Source organism: Vanellus vanellus (assembly GCF_965231255.1).
Source record: "Vanellus vanellus genome assembly, chromosome: 5".
NCBI lineage: Eukaryota > Metazoa > Chordata > Aves > Charadriiformes > Charadriidae > Vanellus > Vanellus vanellus.
Genome location: NC_138910.1, coordinates 53,201,402 through 53,223,186, shown reverse-complemented (window position 1 = coordinate 53,223,186; position 21,785 = coordinate 53,201,402). Strand labels below are relative to the sequence as shown.

Genomic DNA, 21,785 nt, shown 5'->3' with positions numbered 1-21,785 from the left:
TTCATTATGTCAATTTTTACTAACAATTAAAGTAAAAATAAAATAAGTTGAGGACAAAATATTTTTAAGTCAGGAATCACTGATATTTGAATATGAATTGCAGTGAAAAACCTGGGGAAAAAAAGTTCTCCAAATAATAAAAAACTATTGAACCACCTGGCACCTATGGGAGCCAGGTGCACTTCAAAATAAACCAGAAACAGGATGCATTCATGTTACAATTGTGCCATTCATGCTGTTGAGTTTCACAGCACAGAGAAGAAATTAACAGAAGTAATTAAAACACTTTCAGTATACGGTATGAAGGACACAGCAGCTATTTCATTTCAGTTGCGTATGCAAATGCTAGCTGCTGCATTTGTGAGTATTGCAGCCCACGTTTCCTAGCCATCATCAGCGCTAACAGTGAGTCTCCACATCGATGCTGGCTCTGCTCTTACCCCTTTGCAGAAAAACCGTCATTTTTGATTCATGTATGAAGGCAGGTGGACTTATTTCAGGTTAACAGGGCTCCATAGCAAGGTTTAATGGCACCCCAACAGCTGATGGGCACCACCATGCCCCTGTGCTGAGGTTTCCCCACAGCTCTGGAAGCTCAAGCTCAGTCCCCTCTGGGTCAGACACAGCCATGGCCATGTGACGGTGTGTGAGCACTGAGCATCACCTGCACAGGGCCCCAGATTGCCCCACTGCTGCAGTGCCGCAGCCTCCTCTGTCTCATCAACCTACCAAATCATCATCCCGGGGCCTGGATGTCTGGGTTGATTTAGACAGAAGTGGCCGTGGGATGGGCTTTCCACTCTGCTCCCTCAGTGGCATCCCTTGAGGGGACTTCTGAAATCATCTCATCCCTCAGAAAGAAAGCTCAGCTGCTCCTGGCTCTGCTCACAGAAACCTTGAGAGCCTTTGACTTCACTTAGGAAATCTCCACCAACCTCTTTGGTTGCACAAGTAAAATGCATTAGTGAGCGTGCAGGTGACCCCCTGTCAGAGGTGGCTTCCTCCCTCCTCCTCCTCGTGCAGCTCTCCATATGTGTCCCAGGAAGGGGTACCAGGTATGGACTCTGTGGCTCAGGCTGAAGGCCCTGTCCTGCCAGCCTCAGGTCCCAGCCACGCACTGGAAGTCCTGGCAGCAATGCCAACTGGGACTGGTGAGCAGTCGTGAGCAGCCAGACATGAAGTTCCTGGCCACGGGCCACTGCCAGCCCACATCCCTTGCAGGCATGCCCCTCTGACCAGCCCCAGACCCCTCACACCAGCTCTCAAGGCTCCCCCTTGGTCACAGAAATCGAATTGAAATGGAAAGACTGAGATCCCAGCATGGGAACCCAGTGTCCCAATACGCCAACAACTGTACCTACAGCTTGGTCGGAGCCTGGATTTTGAGATGGGTCAGTTGGGAATACCCTTCAACTTTGGGCATGAGGGACAACTCCAGAGCGTCGCTGGGTGGACCGAAACATCCCCCGTGCAGGTCCTGGAACATGCATATTGCTATGCAGAGACCATTGCTGTGCAACGTGGTGTGTAACAAAGATCAGAGCAGCCAAAGAGCCACAAACCAGCTCGCAGAGAACTAAAGCAGAACGGTCTGGTCCTGAAATAGGTCCTCTTTTTCTTTCAAGCGCAGCTCATTAAATGTTTGCTGGAAAAACAGAAAAGCATTTTCCACAGAGAAGAGGACATCCAAGAAAAGCCCTTTCGGACATAAATTGGCAAGAGGCTCCCAAGCATTTATCTTCGGCATAGAATGTGCTCTGTCAGGAGGGCTGTAACTAACAATACGCTGAAAAACATGCCACAGACTTCCACTGTATTTTATTTGGCGCTAAGGGGTTATTCCTCAGCACAAAGTATTCGCAACTGGCATCACTTAAACGAGAAATTACAACCTTCAAAAGACCTACTTAGCGTCAGCTGCAGAAAGTACGGAATTTGCCATCGGCTTCGATGACAACAGATTATGCCCCATAAAACGCTGAAAACACGCTCGGCTACAATGCCGGGCGCGAGCTGCCAGTTCAGCGGGGGGACTGGGGACCCGGCGCTTCCTGCCCCTTCTTGGGAGGCTGCCGCTTGCTTTAGGACTGGTGACACCCCTCTCCCCGACCCTCTGGCTCACGTGCCTGCCAAGTTCAGCCACAGGGCTTGAGACGCGGCACGCTGATTTCGGCAAGGGCTTTGCAGAGCCAACGGGCAGCCGGCAGAGCCGGGCTTGCGCTGGCTCTAGCCAGGCGGTGAAGAACCTCCGAGTTGCACAGCAGCATCTTGCTCCACTTGGAGCAAAATATCCCAAGCTTTTTAGCCCCGCAGCTTGTTAGTGCTATGGAGGAATAAGAGGGAAGTGTCTCATTCCGCTGTGCTGGACATCCAGCTGGGACAGACTGAAATCATGAGCATGGAGGGGGTCAGGAGGGCATGGAACCCAACAGGTGGGTTAGCTGGCTCTGTGCCCAAGGTGGTGATTTGGGAGCTCCATCACCTCCCGATCCCGCACAGCTCAGCTACATCCCAGGACGAAAGACAGCTGTGCTGCCCCTGTCCCGCAGGATTATTCCCACCTCTCCGGGAGGAGGAAAGAGCTCTGCCAGCAAACTCCCCAGGCCCTCAAACCTCTTTCCACTCCGGCTTGCCGCACGCTCCAGAAAAAGAAACCTCAGAGTCAGGAAACATTCCTGGTGTTTGCTCAGGACGAGCACCGTGTCCATGCAGGAGCGCGCATGGAAGCGCTGTGCGGAGAGTGTGTACTCCCATTTCCCTGGGGATGGGAAAGCCCGTCACCCGGCCCCTGCTGTCACCCAGGCCAGCACCATCTCGAGTTAACACAGAAAAAGTGGCAGAGATTCTTGGTCCAGAAACAATCGCTGCCTCGGCTCTCAGAGTGGGCTCCGGAGAGGTCAGCCTGAGGTAGGTTTTCCTGCCGCAAACTCGGAGCCCGCTCAGCGAGCTGTAAAACACTCCCGTCCCCGCGCTCCGCAAGAACTTTACTGTTTCCTTCCCCAGCCTGAGTCAGAGAGGCGCAGCTACAGCAGACCTACAAAGACAGGGGTTTATTGGGCAAAGACCCTTCGTTTACCTTGCCCAGGCAGGAAATTTAACCATTCACGGCACTTGTGCAGCAACAACAAAAATGAAAGGTGGAAAAAGGAGATTTTTTTTGCACGCAGCTGCAGCCTGCGGCAGGCAGCCTGCCCTGCGTTAGCACGCACCGCTCCAGCGCTTGTAAAGCCCTGACGCCTGCACGGCGTCTGCAGCCTTTGAGTTAACCCCTGCTCCTGCAAGCCCAGAAATTGTCACTTGGCTTGAAATGGTGTCTGTGAGTCTTTACTGGGCTGGGGGAGAGGGGATGGCCTTGTCTTGGCGGTGCCCCCCAGCATTGTCTGCACAGAGCAGGAGCAGCCAAAACGCGACCAACCTAAACGTTCACGGACCGTAAGTTGGACCCTCCCAGAATCACACGATTGCCTCCGTGGCAGATCGGCATCGAGACAGGCTCCAGAGAGACCGTGCCTTCTCTTGATGCACCCTCTGGGTTTTTTTTTTAACCTTGAAGCTGGCCGAGTCTCATCCTTCTGACTTATACACGCTGCCAGAGATGTACTTTTTTGACCCCAGGTTTCCAAAAGACCGCAGAATCTGGAGCTTAAAAAAAAAAAAAGAATAAAAATAAAGAATTAAGAGCCACAGTCCTTCAAGGAGTCACAGCAATGCTGAGCCTGGACTTTGGTCCCGTTGTACTGGCACAGCACATCCACGCGGTAAACGACAGTCCTCCCATAAAGGCTTCAGGCGCTCTGTTAGCGAGCCAGGCAAAACCTGGCATCCTGGTAGTAAAGGCCTATCGTTAGCCAGTTGGCCCCATTTTAAAAGCTGAAGTGTGACAGCTAAACCCATCTGCAGAGCCCTTTGATGCTCAAGCCACTTGCAGTCAGGCGCCTAACTACAGGCTGAAATGCCCAACTTGAGGCAACCGCACGGGAAAGTCTCAGCCACTTCCCACTCCAGAAGTCAGACAGCGTTTTCGACAGGGCAGACCCCGGAGTCCTCTCCTAGCTTTTTGTCAGGGGAAAAAAAAAAGGCTTTTCAAATTTACTCTCCTTACACAGAGACTCACAGGGAGACCACGCTAACATCATCAAATGATTGTATCAAAATCATGTTTTATTTCCCAACGTCTGACGGGAAGAAGCGTATCAAACCGCATGTCATCTGCTGCCGCGGGCTCGTTCCTCAGCGAGTGCCTGCCGAATTCACAGCGGATACAGGGACCGCTCCCAGCTTAGACACTGCTTTTACTTTGCAGTTAAGTGCCCCTGATGAACAGAGACGATTTCCCGAATCAAAAGCAAGAGGAAGAAAAACCCAAGTCTTCACATAAATTATGCCCAAATAATATTTGGACCAAATCTGTTCCCAGCATTAGAAGGATTGCAGGAGCCGGAGATGAAAATCTCCTTTTAAGCTGGAGAATTCACCCCCTCATCCCCGATGAAGGATGGACGGGTTACTAAAACAAATATTACATTTCATTCTGGCTAACAGCACTCTGATATTGTCTTATATGAACAGGGGAGGCAAAAGTGCTCCCGATGATTATAACTTACACACAGATGACTTCAAGTCCTCTTGCTTGCTGAACCCGGGCTGTAATACAACATGCAGGTTTCTCCCACAAACCTCTTCTGTTGCTCAGGCATTTGTTTTGTAGTTGCTCTGGCAGTTTTATTGGATCTATCACCTGGGCCCACAGGTAATAAAATACTAAAACTCCTCACCCCTGAGCACAGCCTGTATCTTTCCCTGGTTACCTGCCAGCCTATGGCCAAAGTCAACAGTCCCATCCTCACCGCCTGCCTTGGGCGACCTGCTGCTGCCCTCACCCAGGGCCATGTCCCACAGGGCCAGGTGCCCACATCCACCCTAAGCACATGTCTGCCCTGTAGCTCCACCACCAGCTCCACGAGCACTGGCTGAAACAGGCCAGGCTGCCCCAAAACAGCGCTGAATTCTGAAACTGCAAGGGCGGCTCTGGGGTATCCTCTCCCACCTGGCAGACCTCTGTACCTGAGCATCAACCTTTCCAGCTTTCAGGTACAGCCTGTCACCAAGAACTTCCCATGCCTCCAGTTTTCACACAGAAAGGGCTTTGGCTTCTCTCAAATCATTAGAGAAAATGAGCCTGGGAAATATCAAGGCTTGAAACCCAAGCACTTTAAAAAGTTAATACCGATCGTAACCAAAGGGGTAATACCTCCTGTGCTTGCTAGAGCAGAGAGTACATTTGCATAGCAGAGATACTGCACCCAAGGTATTAGGTCTCCTGATGTGGGTCTTGCCTTTAAACTGTAAAATTAAAAAAAGTGGGAAAGTTTGTTGGAAAACCCCATCGAAGATCTCTTCCCCTCTCCTGGCTTTCACTCCTCCTCGCTCCCTGTGCCGGCGGAGTTCAAGGCAGTCTGTGTCTCGCTCAGAGCGTGGCTTGCCACGTTGAAGCAAAGCAAGCTGAAGACGGGCCTCGGCCGTTTGAAGAAACCACAACAGAGGGGACATCCTCTCCCCAGGGACGCGCCACACGGGGCTGGCCCAGCCACCGGGACAGCAAAGCCAACATGCAACGTGTGACAGGAGAGAGGCAGTGACAGAGAAGAAGCTGTGGGCCAGAGCTCGCACCAGCCTCCCACGGGAGCCGGGCACCCGGAGAGGAGACGGTGTCCTCAGATGGGCTGCTCTGGCCACTGCACCCTTTGGAGGTACCTTCCAAAAGGGCAGCCCATCTTCCCCAGCTGGTTTCAACTGGGTTTCTGAAGAAATCACTTACAACACGACACACTCTTTGCCTCTGATTCCGCCGGCAGTTTTTGAGTCGTTTGCCAATTTCAACTGTAATGACCATTTGAACAGGAACTGTGAAGGTAATTCAGCTCCTACAGTTTTCTTGAAAACCTGGTGGCTCCATAAAAGGAAAGAGGCATTATTAATGCTGGTAGCAAGAGACCAAGCAACTGGGTGAGCCCAAGCTCTTACAAGACACCTGAGAACCTAAACCAGAGCACATTACAGTGCTGACAAAGTGAAGGGAAATCCCAGCAGAACTCAGCCCTGATTGCTCTGTGGACATCCCAGCCTGGAGGTGCACAGTGGCAGGAGCATCATCACCAACGGCTGCCTCCTTCACATCACCCCCCCTTGCCTTCCTCACGAGGACAAAGATGGAAGAGCTCAGGGCTCAGACCAGGTAGCCCGAGCCCCAGGTTTTGGTATGGCTGCACCAGTCTTTTTAACAAAGTGGAAAGTGGATTTTCGCCTTTAACTAATGCAAAAGTGGAGACCGAGGTGATGGGGAGAGCAGGACTGACCGCATCCGTGTGTCCTGCGCAGGGAGAACGAGCAGTCCCCTCTCCTGAGGAACCCTAGCCACACCACACCGTTCACCCGTGTTTCCCTCCTCTTTCCCGCTGCCACAAACCTTTCTGTGGGCTCGGACCAGTAGATGGCACCAGAATAACAGAAAAGCCCCTCCAGCCCTGCCCTCCGCATCTCCCCAAGTCCTCCTGCAGCATCACCCCCTGAACACGACTGGTGTGTACTTTAAAACCCTGTTTGGAGCTGACCTCTAACAGCCCTTCTAAAAGTTTTAGCAAGCAAATTCGGGAGAGGAAAAAAAAAAAAGTCAAAGTAGTTTCTTTCCATTTTAAGGCCTATAAAATCTTACCTCCTCCCCCACCATAGATGCTGCTTTTAAATGAAGACCAGAATCAAAAGTATTTACCCAAAGCATCTGCTTTCTCCGTAACTGCTTTAATTTGGAGGACGTTTTCCCCCCCTTCCAGCCGGAACTGACAGAAATTTCCTGCCTGCTGCAGTTGAACAGAATCTGCATTTCTCAATGTAGAAGCAATTCACCTTCTGTGAATTGTTGCATTTTTAGGTAGGAAGGTGCCCTTCTCTTTGGCCCTTGTGACTGTCAACATTGTTAAAGGAAAGTCTAGTACTTCTTCCCAAGCAGCTTCTGCTATTAGCTAATGACAACATTGTTGACCCCGGTGGGTTGAGCATCCTCTCAACTCTCTGAAACAGGACCAGCTCGGGTCAGGGTGGGCATTTCCCTCAGGAGATACCTGCCTGTCTCTTGCACACCGGGCATGCAAGCATTCTTCTCTTTACAGAGAGGCTGACCTAAAGCAGGACTAGCAGCCAGGGCACAGCCTCCAGAAAAATCCAGCCACACCATGGCCAGTTTAGGATGACCCTACTCACATCCGTGCCTTGTGGTACCTCCTGATCATGGCAGTGGATAGCCACATTCTCAGAAGGAGGACTTGGGCAAAGATGATGGTGGTTTCCAGGGATGCTCGCTGCAGCACAGACAGGACTCCCCTAGTTCCCAGCTCAGCTGTGAAGCACGACAAGGTGTACTCACTGTGCAGTGATGCCGAACGCCCTGGAGCCACAGCCACGGCGCTGCCTGGGGGAGGTTTAACATGCTCACACGTGCTCATGCAAAAATCATGCACCAGGATTTTTTCAGAAGCTTGAATCCTGCCCGGAGTCAATCTGGGACAAATTCAGAGACCTTCTGACTTTTCACACCCGGAACTGAGTTTTGAACATGGCTCAGCTCAGCAAAGTTTTAAGAGGAGCTTGATTATTTTGATCTTTTCCCCTCATCCCCATTATTAATCATACCAAAGCAAAGCATAATGTCTCCAAACCAAACCATTTGCCAAAGCATTTCTCCACATACTTTTTACTTAACAGCCCTTCCAGGAATGGAGCACATTTGGAAACCTCCGTGCCTCCATCCTCCTTGGGCAACAGTGTGTCCATGAGCACATGGCCGCAAGTACTGAGCATCAGTGCTGGGAAATGGGTGGAGGAAAGTGCCCATCCCCACAAGCAAAGCAGCAGAGCAGAGGACCAGCCACGAGGGCTTCATGTGACAAACACTCCCGGGGGAGCCGTCTTTGGCTATTCCTGAGTTTAGTGGGCTGCTCCCCAGCTCGCAACAAGCGAATGCAAAATGGAGTGCAGACATGGGCAGCAAGAGACAACTCTGACCACCATGGCCCAGCAAACCCTTTTGCTCCCTTTCCTTGCTGCCAGCCCTGCACAAGCATCTCTGACCTTCCCAGGGAGCCCACCCTAACAATTCGGAGGCCCTCTGTGACGCGAGGATGCTAAGCACGTTTATCGCCCTACCCCACCATTGATTAGATTTGCAGCTCTCCCTGTTTTCCTCATTTTACCCGAAGCCGACGGGGTTGCGATTGTAAGAGACACCGTTCACACAGACTCTCAACCTGGCCAGAAATACCAGAAATCTCATGCAACAGCCTGTTTTCTTCAGAGCCGCAGTAAACTCAGAAGAGGTCCCGAAACAGGAGATCAAGTTGGGCTATTTCCATGTCTGATGTTCCCCCTTCGTAGCTCTACAGAGGTTTCCCTATTTCTGCTATTCTTAACAGCAGGATTTTGGAGGGGATTGGCCTATAAATGAGCGGGGCAGCTGGTTCGCTTAAGAGTTATGATCAAAGATGAGGACATTGCTTTTCTTTTTTGTTTCTCGCTATGTTTTGGTTCAAACCTGTAAACAGACTCGCACCGAGTGGATCTGCATTCTCCATCTGGTCCTGTGATCCAGTTTCCTGGCAGGAATATCCCTAACATCAAATTGTGCAGGAATGCTGCAGCACATCCATCCGTCCCGCGGCCAGAGCCGAGCTCGTCAGTTTGCCGGTTTCTGTGTGAGACCCGGCCATGGCGTTTCACCCAGTCACCCCGCTAGCGAGACCAATAACTCACAGCTGACAAAAGCAGCTCTTCCAAAAGGGCTTCCAGATATTCATACATGGAGAAGCCAATGCTCTCCTTCAGAGTTATTTCTAGTGATTACATAGCATCTCACAATTAAAAAAATGCATGTTTTCTACCTCCTTTGAACGCATGTCTGGCTTTTGCTCTCAGCCACTGGTTCTTGTTCTACCTTTCTCTGACGGATTGAAAGCGGGGGGAGGAAGGGAAGACCTCTTCCTAGAGACTCACGGAAATGGGGATTCAAATCCGTCATCACAAGTGTCTGGAACAACTCTCGGCATTGCACGGCATGAGAGGGACAGCGATACGTCACACGACGAAAACAGCTCCCACTCAGAGTGGAGACCAGGGAAGCACAGCAGAGAGCAAAGCCCTTCCAAGGAAACCTGGAGACCAGCGCCATGCATGTAGCCAGAGGCGGCGGGAGAATGGGGAGCCCAGCACCACCACTGGTGAGAAAAAAATCAGGATTCAGCACCCAGCTCTGCACCAAGTGCTCCGACCCTCCGAAAACAAGGCGCCCTCTTCACTGGCTCGCTGTAACCTCCTCCAGACACAGATGATCTCTGGCTGGAGGAGCACACGGCATTCACAAAGGCAGATACAAGCCTGTCCAGATTGATGAAGGGCAGCTTTTTGGGGTGGTTTTCTTGCTAATCACAGACTAGTTTGTCTTTTCAATCACACCAGCTACTTCCAGCTCACAATGCCCAAGCCAAAAGGCAAGTCTAGGAAACCTGTTGCCTGGTTTCTGAGCAGCGAGTTCACCTCCAGTGACCATGTCCCTTTTCCATTCAAATGCTTCCCCTCAGCTGGATGGGTCCTCCTTGCCCCACAGGCACCTCAGTTGAACACAGCACAGCAACCTCCTTGGAAAGCGGGGGAAAATTGGAGGCAGCACCATTGTGCTGTCCAGGACAGATGAAACATAGGGTTAAGCACACTGGCACGTTCCCACTAAATCCACACAGCCACTGAAACTTGGGAGAAGGACTCCCTTCCCAAGGCAGGATAACCTCTAAGCTGCTTATTCCTTCACGTGTTTATCTCCATCAGATCTGTGCTTGGGGTCTCCACAGCATCCTTGCACCACCTCTTCCAGGGTTTCCCTGTCCTCATTAGACCTGGGAGGATTTCCCTACCACCTCATTTACATCTCCCTTGCTGCAACAGAAGTAGGTAGGCATAGAATCACTTGGGCATCGGTTTATACCCTCCTCTTCTTGAGCTTAAGCACCTCTTCTTTCCTTCTAAACTGGATGCTGAAGCTCTCCTTACCGCTTTTCTTCTCTGGACTTTTTTTGACCCAGTTCACAACTTCTTCGACATGCAGCTTGCCCCAAACACAGCCGACTTGGTGCCATCTCCACGGCTGAGCTCCACAAACGAGGCAGAACTACAGGAGATGCTGGGGGTGAAAAACATCTGACTCTCCTCATAAAGATGCAGCATTTTGCATTGAGCAGGAGAGTTGGTTCAAGGCCAGAAGAGCAGATTTGCAAAGGGCATGGAGCCACAGCGCTCTAGTGTAGGCTCCTTACACTGAATTCAACCCCCTTTATAGACAGCAGGTTGACACCAGCAGCTCCCATGCTGCCCTCCTTTATAGGGCACCATGCAGAAATGCAGGGCTGTGACGTGGGAGAGATCTGCTCTGTAAACTCATCAGAAGAGCGAGAGCAGTCACTTCCCCCAGCAAGCTCAATTTCCCCACTGGGAATCACTGGTGGAGACGAGATGGATCCATCCCGTCGGGCGCCTGTGACCAGACCTCGTGGAGCACGTTCCATGGAGGACCGGCTCTCTCACAGCTGGAGAGCTTGGCTGGTGGCGGGGCATTCAGAGGAAGGGTTAGCACCAAAATAGGTCATTAGTGAGCGACGTGGGGTTCTTCATTCTTCTCCGGGCCCCTCGTTTTCCTAAGGGGAATGCCTCAGAAAGCCCAGTGGGGGGGGGAGGAGGAATTTACAGTTCCCTTCCAAAAACCAGTCTTTGTTTGTTTGATCCGTTTTTTTAAATGATCGAGTAACTTGTGAATACATTTTCTGATGATTCCCACATCCTCCCAGCTGGAGAACGGTTCATGAACAGACTCCAAACTCTGTAAATGAGCTTGTTAGTCATAAGTCTTCAAACAGGCTTGATAAACAACTTTCAGCCTGCAGGATATTCATCAACCATTCTGTCTGCCTGGTCTCCTGACACTAATTTATTATTTACAATGAGAGATCCTGCTCCTAAATCACAGGTGATTGTTTCTTTTTACTGATTAGCTGATTTATTTTTATTTTTTTTTAAGGAGAAGTAATGAAAAACAAATTACCAACAAGCAATGCATTGCAAGCACTTTTTCCTGTTCCCTAGTTTCCATGAGACGTATCAGCAGTTGTCTAGATGAAAGAAACCGTAAGTAAAGATCTTTTTGGCCAAACCTTCAAGACAAGGCAATAGCCAAGAAAAAGAGCGTGACCGTCCCAACCAATCACTGGGAATTCCAGTGTCTGCTGTCAAATGCTTCACGGACCTTCCAGCTGACCGGCACGTGCCGCTCTGCATCCTTTGGGTTTGTGGAGAGCCCAAGCATCTCAAGATGTTCAGGAGATAAAAGTCCGCACGCAAAAATCCGCCACCGAACACTGCTTCACCCCTTGGAAGGGTTCACGCAGCAAACACAACTCTCCCCAAGTGCATCAGGCGGGTTCCCTGCAGGAGCAAACTTGCTGGAAGCTGCTCCAGTTCATGGAAGGGGATCTCCTCAATGCTAATCGGTTAATTAACACAGAAGGTGCTTGATTCCAGTGACAGAGGCAGATGAAACAGCAATTTGCTGGGGACAATGCAGCGGGAAGAGAATCTTCCCGAATTGCTGTTAAAGCCAAGCTCTTACGTAACATCCATCCAGCAGATTTCAAAGCCCCTAATTAGGGGCCAGGATTGTACCCAGTTATATGAGTAGGAAAACTGAGGCACAGCGAGGTGAACTTGGCCAAGTTATGGCAGCAAGTATACAGAAAAAAAAGACCTCAAGACTCTGTGGCCAAGGCACTAAAGCATTTTGGAGCAATACAAGACAGGCTGGATCATCCTACTGCACCATCTCTACTGACGATTGGAGGAACAAAAGCCCCACTGTTTTAATTTATATTTTGGGTGCAAACCTTTTCTGGATAGGCTGCCCCCAGCACCAGCAAACGCCACACTCTACAAACCCTGCCCTGCTGTACCCCCAGGCAGAGCGGCCCTGCACTGCCTGGAGAACACACAGAGCAGAAGAACGCCCTCCCCAGCAGGCTGCATTGTGTGTGTGTGTGTGCCTAAAATCCAGACCTGTGTTTCCACCACCACCACCTTGGCTTCCCATCCCTGATCCACAGAGAGGTACAGACTCCCGTCAGCATTCAGAGTGAAGGCAGCAGGATGCAGAGCTTGGCTCTGGACTGGCCTTGAATGCTTTTTTTCCATCTCTCACTGCAAAATCACCAATACGCCTCCTCTGACAACTTCAAGCACTCAAGACCGGACAGGCTGTGCTACCATCTTTGCCTAGAGACACCCTTCCCAGTGTCAAATGGGAGCAAACACTCTCAGGAAAGAGACACAAACTTGTCACCAGCTTTCTCCAGCACTGTCAGCACGGGAGTCATCCATCCCAAGCAGGAACTTGGTGCTGGGTTCACAAACCTCTGCTCCGTACCTTCCATGCAGAGGGAAATGCAACGCTGCACAGGACAGAGAAGGATAACAGGTATGAAGCGTTACCGGCATTTCAACCCACGGGGGGGCGGAGAGCGTTGTAAACCTTTACAGGAAACCAGCCCAGACTTCACGGGGACAGGAGCTGCTGGTAAAGGCAGCCCTTTCTGCAGCACCAGAGCATTAACACCCTGTTTTCACTGTTATGGCTCGGGCACTTTGCCCTGTTAAAGTCCAGTCCATCCCTGAAGAGCCCTGACTCCGCTGAGCTGATGCGGAGAAGTGAGGGCTCTTTGAAAGGCACTAGCATGATTTCTTTTTCCTAATGTGGGTTGTATTAGTGACGCTTCCAAAAGAGGACAATTTCCAGAGCAGTGAGCAGGTCTTCATGGCTTCACCGGCACACTGGCTACAGCTCAGCCCAACTCACCTGCCACTCACTTAGCAGCAACAAACACAACAAAACCAAGAGCAAACAGCAGACTACTGAAGATCCCCATGAGTTCAAAACCTACCCAACCTTGACTGGTCCAGCATCTATACTGGCTACAAGAGAGGGCTGGGAGCTACTTGGATGCTGCCTTCTGTAGCCACCCACTCTGATCCAGCACCCCCAGGCATCCCGGTTTGTTCCCAGTGCCCCTGGGACCACTGGTCCCCTTAAGAGCTGGATGCCATTTTTCTTCTCCAACCCTGCCCACTCAGCGGCTGCTGCTGGCAATTTTGTCTTGTCCCCAGAGGCACAGGGCCATGGATAACTTTGGTTTTACTTTGGTCAAGGAGGCCACAGGAGAAGTTCATCTGCTGGTGGGCTCAGAGCAGGAAACAATGTCCCCAGGCTCCTGATGAATTCCAGCTCTCAATGCAAAAGCAGTTTTGCTGCCTGAGCAGCTCATCAAGATGTGGAGATGGTCCTAGCCAGATACTCTTTGGACGTTTGCCCTGCCCAGCAGTCTTGCTGACTGGCTGGAGTTTCTCCTGTAGGAAAATTTCTCTAGCCAGAAATGGGGAAAAAATTGGGTGGAATATGAACTGGACGCTGCAATAGGATGTAGTGACTTGTTAACAGCACAGCTGGCTCCCTTAACTTCTCTTCTACCCTTCCCTTCCAGGAACACAAGGCACCAGGAGGTCCTGGACTGCCACTCCAAGGCAAACGTTCACTTCATACGGGCACAACAAATCCAGACTGTCTGGGACAGTGCTTTAAACACTGGCGTAACCTTTTCTCGGCCTCTGGAGATGAGAGAGGAGCCCAGAAAGCTATGTAAGCTGAAATAGATGCTCACTGGCTTGCTCATCAGGCCTCTCTTCCCAGCTTTGGTCTTCGCAGACTCATGCTTGCAGATGCCAGGCTTTCCATTGCAGGAGGTGGCCCTCAGCTTCGGCACCACTGCTCCCCCTTCCCTTCCCAACCAACATCCTCCAGATGTTCTCGTTTGAAATAAACTTGTCTCAAAATTATGCCACCGTAATCACGGCAGACACGCAGTCCACCTCTGCTGAGGTCCCATCTCCACCTCACACCATCTTCCGGGGCTACATGGTAGACACCAGCCGAGCCCAGCAGAAAGAGTGCAGAAAAGGAAATGGCAGGTTAGGTACATACCATGCGTTTACAGATCAACGTGTGAATGACAAACATAAGCACAGCCAGCAAATCTAGGAGTAAGAACTGCAGGACTGTCCTGGAGGACCTTCGGACCCCTGGCTATAAGAGTGCTGCAGTCACAACACAGGGTGACAAAGGACAAATGCTTACAGAGCAGTGCCGTGGGGCTGGTGGTACCCGTGTTTATGCACGTGTGAACTTGCATTGGCATAGTCTGTAATGCGGAGTCTCCGCAGAAACTCTCCAGTGGCTAGTAAGAGGTTGAATTTATGCTGCATCTCCCCCTCAAGGGGAGGCACCGCTAGCATCCTTCTCCACACCCCACCAGACTGCCATAAAACCCACTGGGATTTCACACCCTTTGAACTGTCTGCTCTCCCACCAGAGCAACCAGTGGGTTCAGCAGATATTTCCCACGTGCTTGACCATACAACAGGTTTTTCTTGGGGGAAGCCAGTGTTCTGTGCTCCATTGCCCAAGCACAAACTGAAACCTTTCTGTGCCCTGCGCATAAATTCGTGAGGACAGTTCAAACAGAAAGTCAGATCACGGCCTTGGACAACAGCTCCTCCAGCCAGGCTGTGATGATTCTCACTTCACATCTCCATAATCCGCCCCGAAATCCAAGCCTCCTTTAGGAAATGCGAGTAGGGTGGGGAACCAGCAATGCAGTGATTCATCCTCCCCAGAAACAGAGGCCCAAGTCTGGAATATTGTGACACTTGGTAAATACTCGTGATGTACTTCATTATGCAATGGAGGCCCAGCAGGAGGACAGCTCCCTCAGGGCTACTTAATACGGGTTTCAAAAACGATTAAATATATCATAAACAACTTCCAACCAGGAATAAACACCTATAATCCTATCAAGCCATTCTGGTGATGTCAAAACCATGGGCGCAAACTCAGTTACCGAGGGGTGGGGGGGTGGGGAAGAATATATCCTCGAAGGAATTATAACCCTGTAATTCTGTGTCTGCCTTGTCAAACACAACTCTCCCAGCCCCTCCTGCTTATTTATACTCTGTCCAAGCTCTTGTTCTTTCTTTCCACGCTTCCTCATGTCACGTATTTTGATTCATGTTGCACCTCTGCCGAAAGCCAAAAGGATCGTGCCCCTGAATGTAGACAGCAAAACTGTTTCATGCCTGCGCAGAAATATTCCACCGGCCCGAAATAAAAGTTTTTTGCATGACTCAAGGCTGCCGGTCAAGACTTTAAACGCTAATACTCATCAATTGGCATACATATAAGCAGTCCATTGAATTGCATGCAACGGCGTGAGTAAGGATTGCACAAATTAACCCTGAGATAATATTTTCCCATGCGGTCACTGCTTTATACATCATCAAAAAGATGGAAAATAGACTGGCTAGTAGTGGAAACTCGGTGCAGATGACAGAAAGCTGATGTTCATTAAAAGTGTTCTAGCAGTTTAAACCAAACCTTTAAGTTTTACGAGTGATTTCAAAATCTAATTTTCATGGAAATGTTTTTATTACATTAAGGGAGAGGGGGGAAAAAAAAAAAGTAAAAACCTTCAGCAAAATCTTTTTCAAATTAGAAAGCTGGAAGCTTTGTGTGGATGGATTGAAAACACAAATACCATCAGCAAATTATGAATCCATGAGAACCAGAAAGCAAAACTGATTATGATCAAAAAAAAAAGTGAAATTCACAAACCAATAAAAGTCTAGTTTTGCCCATCAAACGGAGGGCAGCGTGGCCAGCACTTGCAAACTGAGTCAGCTCCCTTCTTCTAATTCACATGGCTTTTCTTCCTTTGTTAGTAATAGTACGTTGTCCATTTTTGTTTGCTTTTGGGGACTCCTATTTTTTTTAAAGACTCCAGGTTTGTGATGGAGTCACATTTCCATCTTCTGTCTGCATCCAGAAGCTCTAGAAATTTGTGTGTAAAACACAAAATGTTTTTCCACTTCAAACTGTCGGATTCAGGGATGTAAGAAAAACATCCAACACCGCAAGATACTTGGCGGAATAACCACGCACCAGCCAGCCTGAGAGTGAAATTAAATAGATATGCCCAAGGAACATAAATGGAAAGAAGGTCATCTAACTTCTAACAACTGCTCTGTGTTAGTTATCGGTCTGTTATTCAACTTTTACTCAAGTGAACGCTGTTCACTCTTCCTGCGAGAAGCCCCTAGGATACGTGCAGTACAACCAGCACGCGTAAAGATTACTCCCGCAAGAAAAAGCAAGCTGTTGTATTTTTCACACAGATAACACAAACAACACGTGTCTTAAAAATAATATTGAACTGATCCTCAATTTTTCCACATCAGCTGCTGGAAGGGGAGGATTGGTTCTGGAAAGTCTTTCTTGGCAGCACCTCCTAAGGATGCTCACCACTGCCGGCGGGGTTGAAGGCACTGCTTACCCTTGTGTAACCTGTGGACATCAGCCGTCAGCTGCTTCCTGCAGACGCTCCTTTTATCCATCAGCTATGCAGGACAAGAGAGGAAGAAAATAGCTGATAGATTTAATCAATTTACCCTGCATTCCCCCCCTCCCCTTTCTATTCTCTGTACACCCCCGGTCTACACTCTCAGTATCTTCTGGGAATAAAGGCTGTGTTTTACTAACAAAAGAGCCACTTACTACTTCAAGATAAAGCAAAGAATTGCAAAGAAAACCCTGCAGTTGTCCCTGGTTCTTCCTCTCACGTTCACCCTCCAATTGGACTCAGCAGCCCAGAATCACTTTTCATATTTCAAAGCAGTGGCCGAGCTTTTCCACCTGGTTTTAAGAAGGCATATGGGTTTTTTTTTGTGATGGGTGGAGAGGCACACCACCACAGACAGCCTCAGGATCAGCAAAAAAAAGATAAAACAATTCAATATTTATACACACCCTTTTACTCCTGCAGCAACCTCACTTGTTCTGATTAAAAAGAGGCAATTAAAGCATAAAGAACAGCCATATGGGAGCAGACCAAAGCTCCTGCAGCTCAGGATCCTGTCTCAGACTGCCAGTAAGGACAGAGTCAGGAGGTATAAACCCAGGCACCAATAGAGCAATCTCTGCCCCAGCTCGTCCTTCCAGTCTCCGAGACTCGCGGCTCACCGAGCCCAACGCTGCCCCCATACGCTGCTGCAGTGAAGAGCCATCCTCACTCATCCCTGAATTTGTCTTGTCCTTTCCTGAAAAAAATTCTATTTCTAATCTCTGCAAAATCCTGTGACAATATGATCCATCACCAAATGACGTGCCAGCTGAAAAAGCCCCTTCTCATGCTCTCAACCCGCTGACTGAGAAGAGGAGGCTGAATCCAGCACAGATGCTCCACTTGATCCAGCCTAAGCAAAGAAACTCACCTCCTCCCAGCCGCCTCAGCAGTGTTTCTGCTTCCTTGGGAAGAAGCAGCAGTGCCGAGGGGCCACGATGCCCGCCAAGACAGAAGAAATTGTGGGGAGCCGCAGGCAGCCTTTGCCCCATCTTTAATTGCAAACCAGCCCTGACAGCCCGACGTAATCCGCTAGCCTGGGAGAGAAGCGCAGCCCCCAAACTGCCATTGCTTTTATACTGAAGAGAAATTAAAGGACAGTAATAACTCCAATACGCAGAATTTGTGCACGTACTGGACCAAAGTGGGGTTTATTCATTCCTTACAAAAGAAGTCCAAGCATAACAATTTTTCTTTTGCTGCTCATGCTTTCTCCGCATCGTTTTATGAGCCATCAACAGTGAGACTCAAACAAACAAACGAAAAAAAGCAGAAGTCAAAAATGCCATCTTAAGAAAAAAAAAAAAAAAAAAGAAAAAAACAAGCTAATAGCTTACCAGCTCTGGATTTGGAGAATTAACCCTCCTCAGAACTCTAAGCTCTGGGAACCCATATGCCACCAACAGGTTTCTGCCGCCCCTAAAGGACATGGGAGCAACAGGATCTGATTGCTGCGAAGATCAGGGGGTCCCCTTTCGAGCTGGGACGCGCATTTTGACCCCAGTTTTAGCCAGAGTCAGAGAACGCCCTTCTACCAAAGCAAGAGCTGGTTGTATCTTAACAGGTGGTTTTGCAATGAAGAGGAAGTTGGATTGCAAAGTCTTCCTGGCGAAGCGGCAGAGGCAGGGAGGTTTGCTGTGAATTGTATCAGCTTTTAGGGTATGGTTTTCAGAGCTGCAAGTTGAACTAAAGTCAGTAAGAGTGACAGCTTCGCAGCACTACTGAAAAACCAGCTCCTTAATACGCTGACAGTTCTCCCTGTAAATATTACAATCACAGCTACTCCCAGGGATGTTGGTTTTTTTCTTTTCAATAAGAGAAACGTTTTCTCCCGAACCGCTTTCAAATGAATTAGTGGTGAAATAGTTCCTTCAATCTCAAATGTCTAAATAAAACCTTTTGTCATTTCTGCAACAAACTTTTTCCCTTAATTTTGGATTACAAAAATAGCACCAGTAATTTGGCTTTTCACTTCAGTTTGGGACAGAAATCAGTGACAGGTTAGCTGACTTTCCTCCAAGTTGGAAGAACATTTTTAGTGTTCCTGAAACACTCCACATTTTCTCCAAACAGTTTTTACCTTCTCTCCCTTAGTAACATGGAGAATAACCGAGCCCTGTGTTAGCTTTTCCACTGAACCAACTCTCATTTTTCACCAAGAAAGGCTCATACCTCTGTTGCATTGCCTCGCTCCAGCACAGTCCTTTTCCTGCATGGACTGCAAAACACTTCACAAAACACATGCAATAGGTGGGGAAACTGAGGCACGGAGACTCACGGGATCTGCTAAACACATCCATGGAAGAGTCAGAAAGCCCAAATGACAGCTCTGCCCAATAAACTAGGGAGAATTCACCCCCGTGTTGTTTTTTTGTTGTTTTGGGTTTCTTTTTTTTCTTACTTTAGAATACTTGAAAAACTTTCTAATTCACCACAACAGTATTAAAATTTTTACAGCATTCAGAGAACTTCTAATTAATTTGAAGCTGCAGTTTGGTCCCTGCTTGGCAATGCTGGCTGGGAAACACACCCTCAGACTGGGATTTTTGATCCGTTTCATGCCCTAAGAGCATGGTGGGTTATCGGGGAAACACAGCCCTTCTTTTCCAGGCTGAGAGAGCTAGCTCCGGAGGGCTCAGCAGTTGGCAAGGGGGCAGCATCAGGAGTAAATAGGGTCCAAATAAAATATGATAAACGAAACCAGGAGGAGGAAATAGAAGGAAAAAAGGAGTTGTCTATGTAACTTCTTGATTAGTATCTCGGGGACTCTCTGGCTGCAGCGTTGCAGCACAGGGAGCTGGATCGGAGGGAGCAGCAATCACTGCCTTCGCCGCCAAAATACACCCCTTAGGGCCAGAAATTACATTTTTCCGGGTCCTGGGAAGGGAAAAAAATTTTTAAGCAATCTGCCAGCGGCGGTGGGTCCGTGAGCCGCTCCCCGGTCCGGCTCTCCGGGAGGGAAGGGAGCCGCTCCGGCAGCCGCGCACCGCTCGCTGCCTTCCCGACCGCGCTCCCGCAATACACCCGCCCTCGGGATGATGCTTCCCCGCCCGGAGAAAACGTCTTGCCGGGGTTGAGCTCGGGGATCCCACGGGCGGTGGTGCAAGGAACGGCTGCTTTTTGGAAGGCTCCCCCCTTCCCCATCCCAATTTCTCTTCGGGATACCGAGAAAGCCACGTCGGATCCACGGGGAAAAGAGGGTCGGAGGCGGCTCCCAGCGAAAAAAAAAAAACACAAAAAAAACCCAAAAAACAAAAAACCAAACCCAAACGAAAAGCGAACGAAAATTGCGATTTGCAATTTTCGTTCGCTTTTCGAGGTTAGTTCTTTTTTTTTTTTTGGCCTTTCGCCGGCAGCCGCAGGGCAGCCCCCCGGCTCGGGATGGGGGGCACCCAGGGAAACGAGCTCGTGTCCGCAGACGCGGCCCCTGCCCACCCCACGGGAGCCACGGCGGGGGCGGCCGCAGCCAGCCCTTACCCACAACGAAAATCGCGGCCAGTCCCTGCGGCCGGGCATTTTTTAAATGTTGGGTTTTGTTTTTTTTTTTTTTTTTCTTTTTAACAGAAAGCAGAGGGAGGGCAGGGGTGGTGGTGGGGTGTTGCTGGCCCTGCACACCCACCTCACCCTTCGCCGCCGCGGCTCGCCTTTTCTGACGGCGCTGCCCTTGGAAAATAACAAGCGGGGCTTGGAAAATGCCGCGCAAGCCGGCGCCCATCCCCGCTGCCCCTCCAGCCGCTGGGCTGTTGTTTTACGGCTACTTGCGTTCTCTAGCGAGGACCCGTTAGAACTTCCGCCGGGTCTGGATCACGCCCGCACCGGGAGAATCGGGACTCGGGGAGGAGGGGACCGGCGGCTCCACTTTGCAGCGGCGCAAGTGCCCTCGGGCTGTTTGAGAGCCGCGATGCTCCCGGCAGGTCGTCGGACAATCGTCGGGTCCCCACGCAGACCCCCGAACAGCTTCCCGGAGTCCCGCAAACTACGGCGCCAGCCCCAAATCCGACGGGCTGGAGGGACGGGCGGATGGATGGACGGACGGACGGAAGGCGGCTCAGCCGCCTGCCGCGCCTCGCCCCGTCCAGCCAAGCCCCGTGCTCAGCCCCCCGACAGGCGATGGGAAAGGGGGCTCAGCCCTCCGACCCGATCCTGCCCGCCCCGGCTCCCAGAGCTGTTCTCCTCCGGGTCCCCCGAAGGGAGACGGAGCAGCGCGGCGCGGGACCCGACGAGCGCGGCACGGCGAAGGGCAGCTCGCCGCTACCCCCTTTCCCGGGACGCGGCTGGGGGAAAACACGCGTTTTCACACGCTGCCGTGTGCCGGTCCCGCCGAGGGCAGGGGGGACGCGGGCACGGCCGGCTCGGGGAGCGGGGCCAGCCGGACCACGGACCGGCCGGCGGCTCCTCCGGCCGCATCCCCGCGGGAGCCCCCTCGGGGCCGGCACCGGCCGCGGCGGCGGCGGCTCCCCCGGCCGCTCCGCTCCGCCCCGGGAGCGAGGCACACGTGGAACCGCCGCAGCGGACCCTCGCCCCGGGGAGGGATGGAAGTGGGGTGTCCCCGGACTTACTGTCCTGCTGCGGGGTGTCGCTGCCGCTGGTCAGCCCGGGGGACTCCAACAAGCTCCGGCCAGGCTCTCCGCCGCCCTCGTCCGCCTGGGCGGCCACCATGTCGCCCGCCTCCTCCAGATCCAGCAGGTGACTCACGGAGAAGTTCTTCTTAGCTTGTAAATTGTCCAGGCCGGCGGGGCCGTCGAGGCGGGCGGGCAGCAGGGCCTGCCTCTCCATGGCGTGGGCATAGCTGGACGCCATGGTGTCGAGCGGGGCTTTTCTGCCCTCGCCCCCCCCCCCCCCCCCCGGGCGCCCACCGCCCCCGCTCCCCCCCCAGCCGCCGGCCCTTCGAGGGGGGATGCGCAAGGGCCAAAGAGGGGGGAACGGGACGGGACCCGACGGCGGCGGGAGGGGAAGCCCGAAGGGGAGCGGGCAGAGTCGGGTTTAAAACATGCCGGAGGGGGAGAGGCGGCGCGGCCGGCTCGGGGCGCCGGGGCGGCGGCGCGGGGCACGGGGAGCTGCCGCCGGCCGGGAGGCGCAGGGTGGCTGTGGGGCCGCTGGGGCGGGTGCGCCCCGTCCCTCCGCCTCCGCTGCCGGCGGCTCCCCTCCCTCCGCCCCTGCGCTGCCCTCCCCTCCCCTCCGCCCCGCACTTCAAACGGC

At 51.4% G+C, this 21,785-nt stretch overlaps 1 protein-coding gene across 2 annotated transcripts in view; it reads right to left on the bottom strand.

The window, feature by feature from the left end:
* The window catches only part of PRRX1 (paired related homeobox 1), a 40,825-nt gene extending 19,421 nt beyond the window's left edge, over nt 1–21,404 (bottom strand). For both annotated transcript variants that reach the window (XM_082484705.1, XM_082484706.1), the window contains exon 1: nt 21,146–21,404. In XM_082484705.1, the coding sequence (XP_082340831.1) occupies nt 21,146–21,386 (241 nt within the window). In that variant the 5' untranslated portion in view covers nt 21,387–21,404. The remainder of the gene's footprint in view (nt 1–21,145) is intronic.
* Between the last annotated feature and the right edge of the window lie 381 nt (nt 21,405–21,785).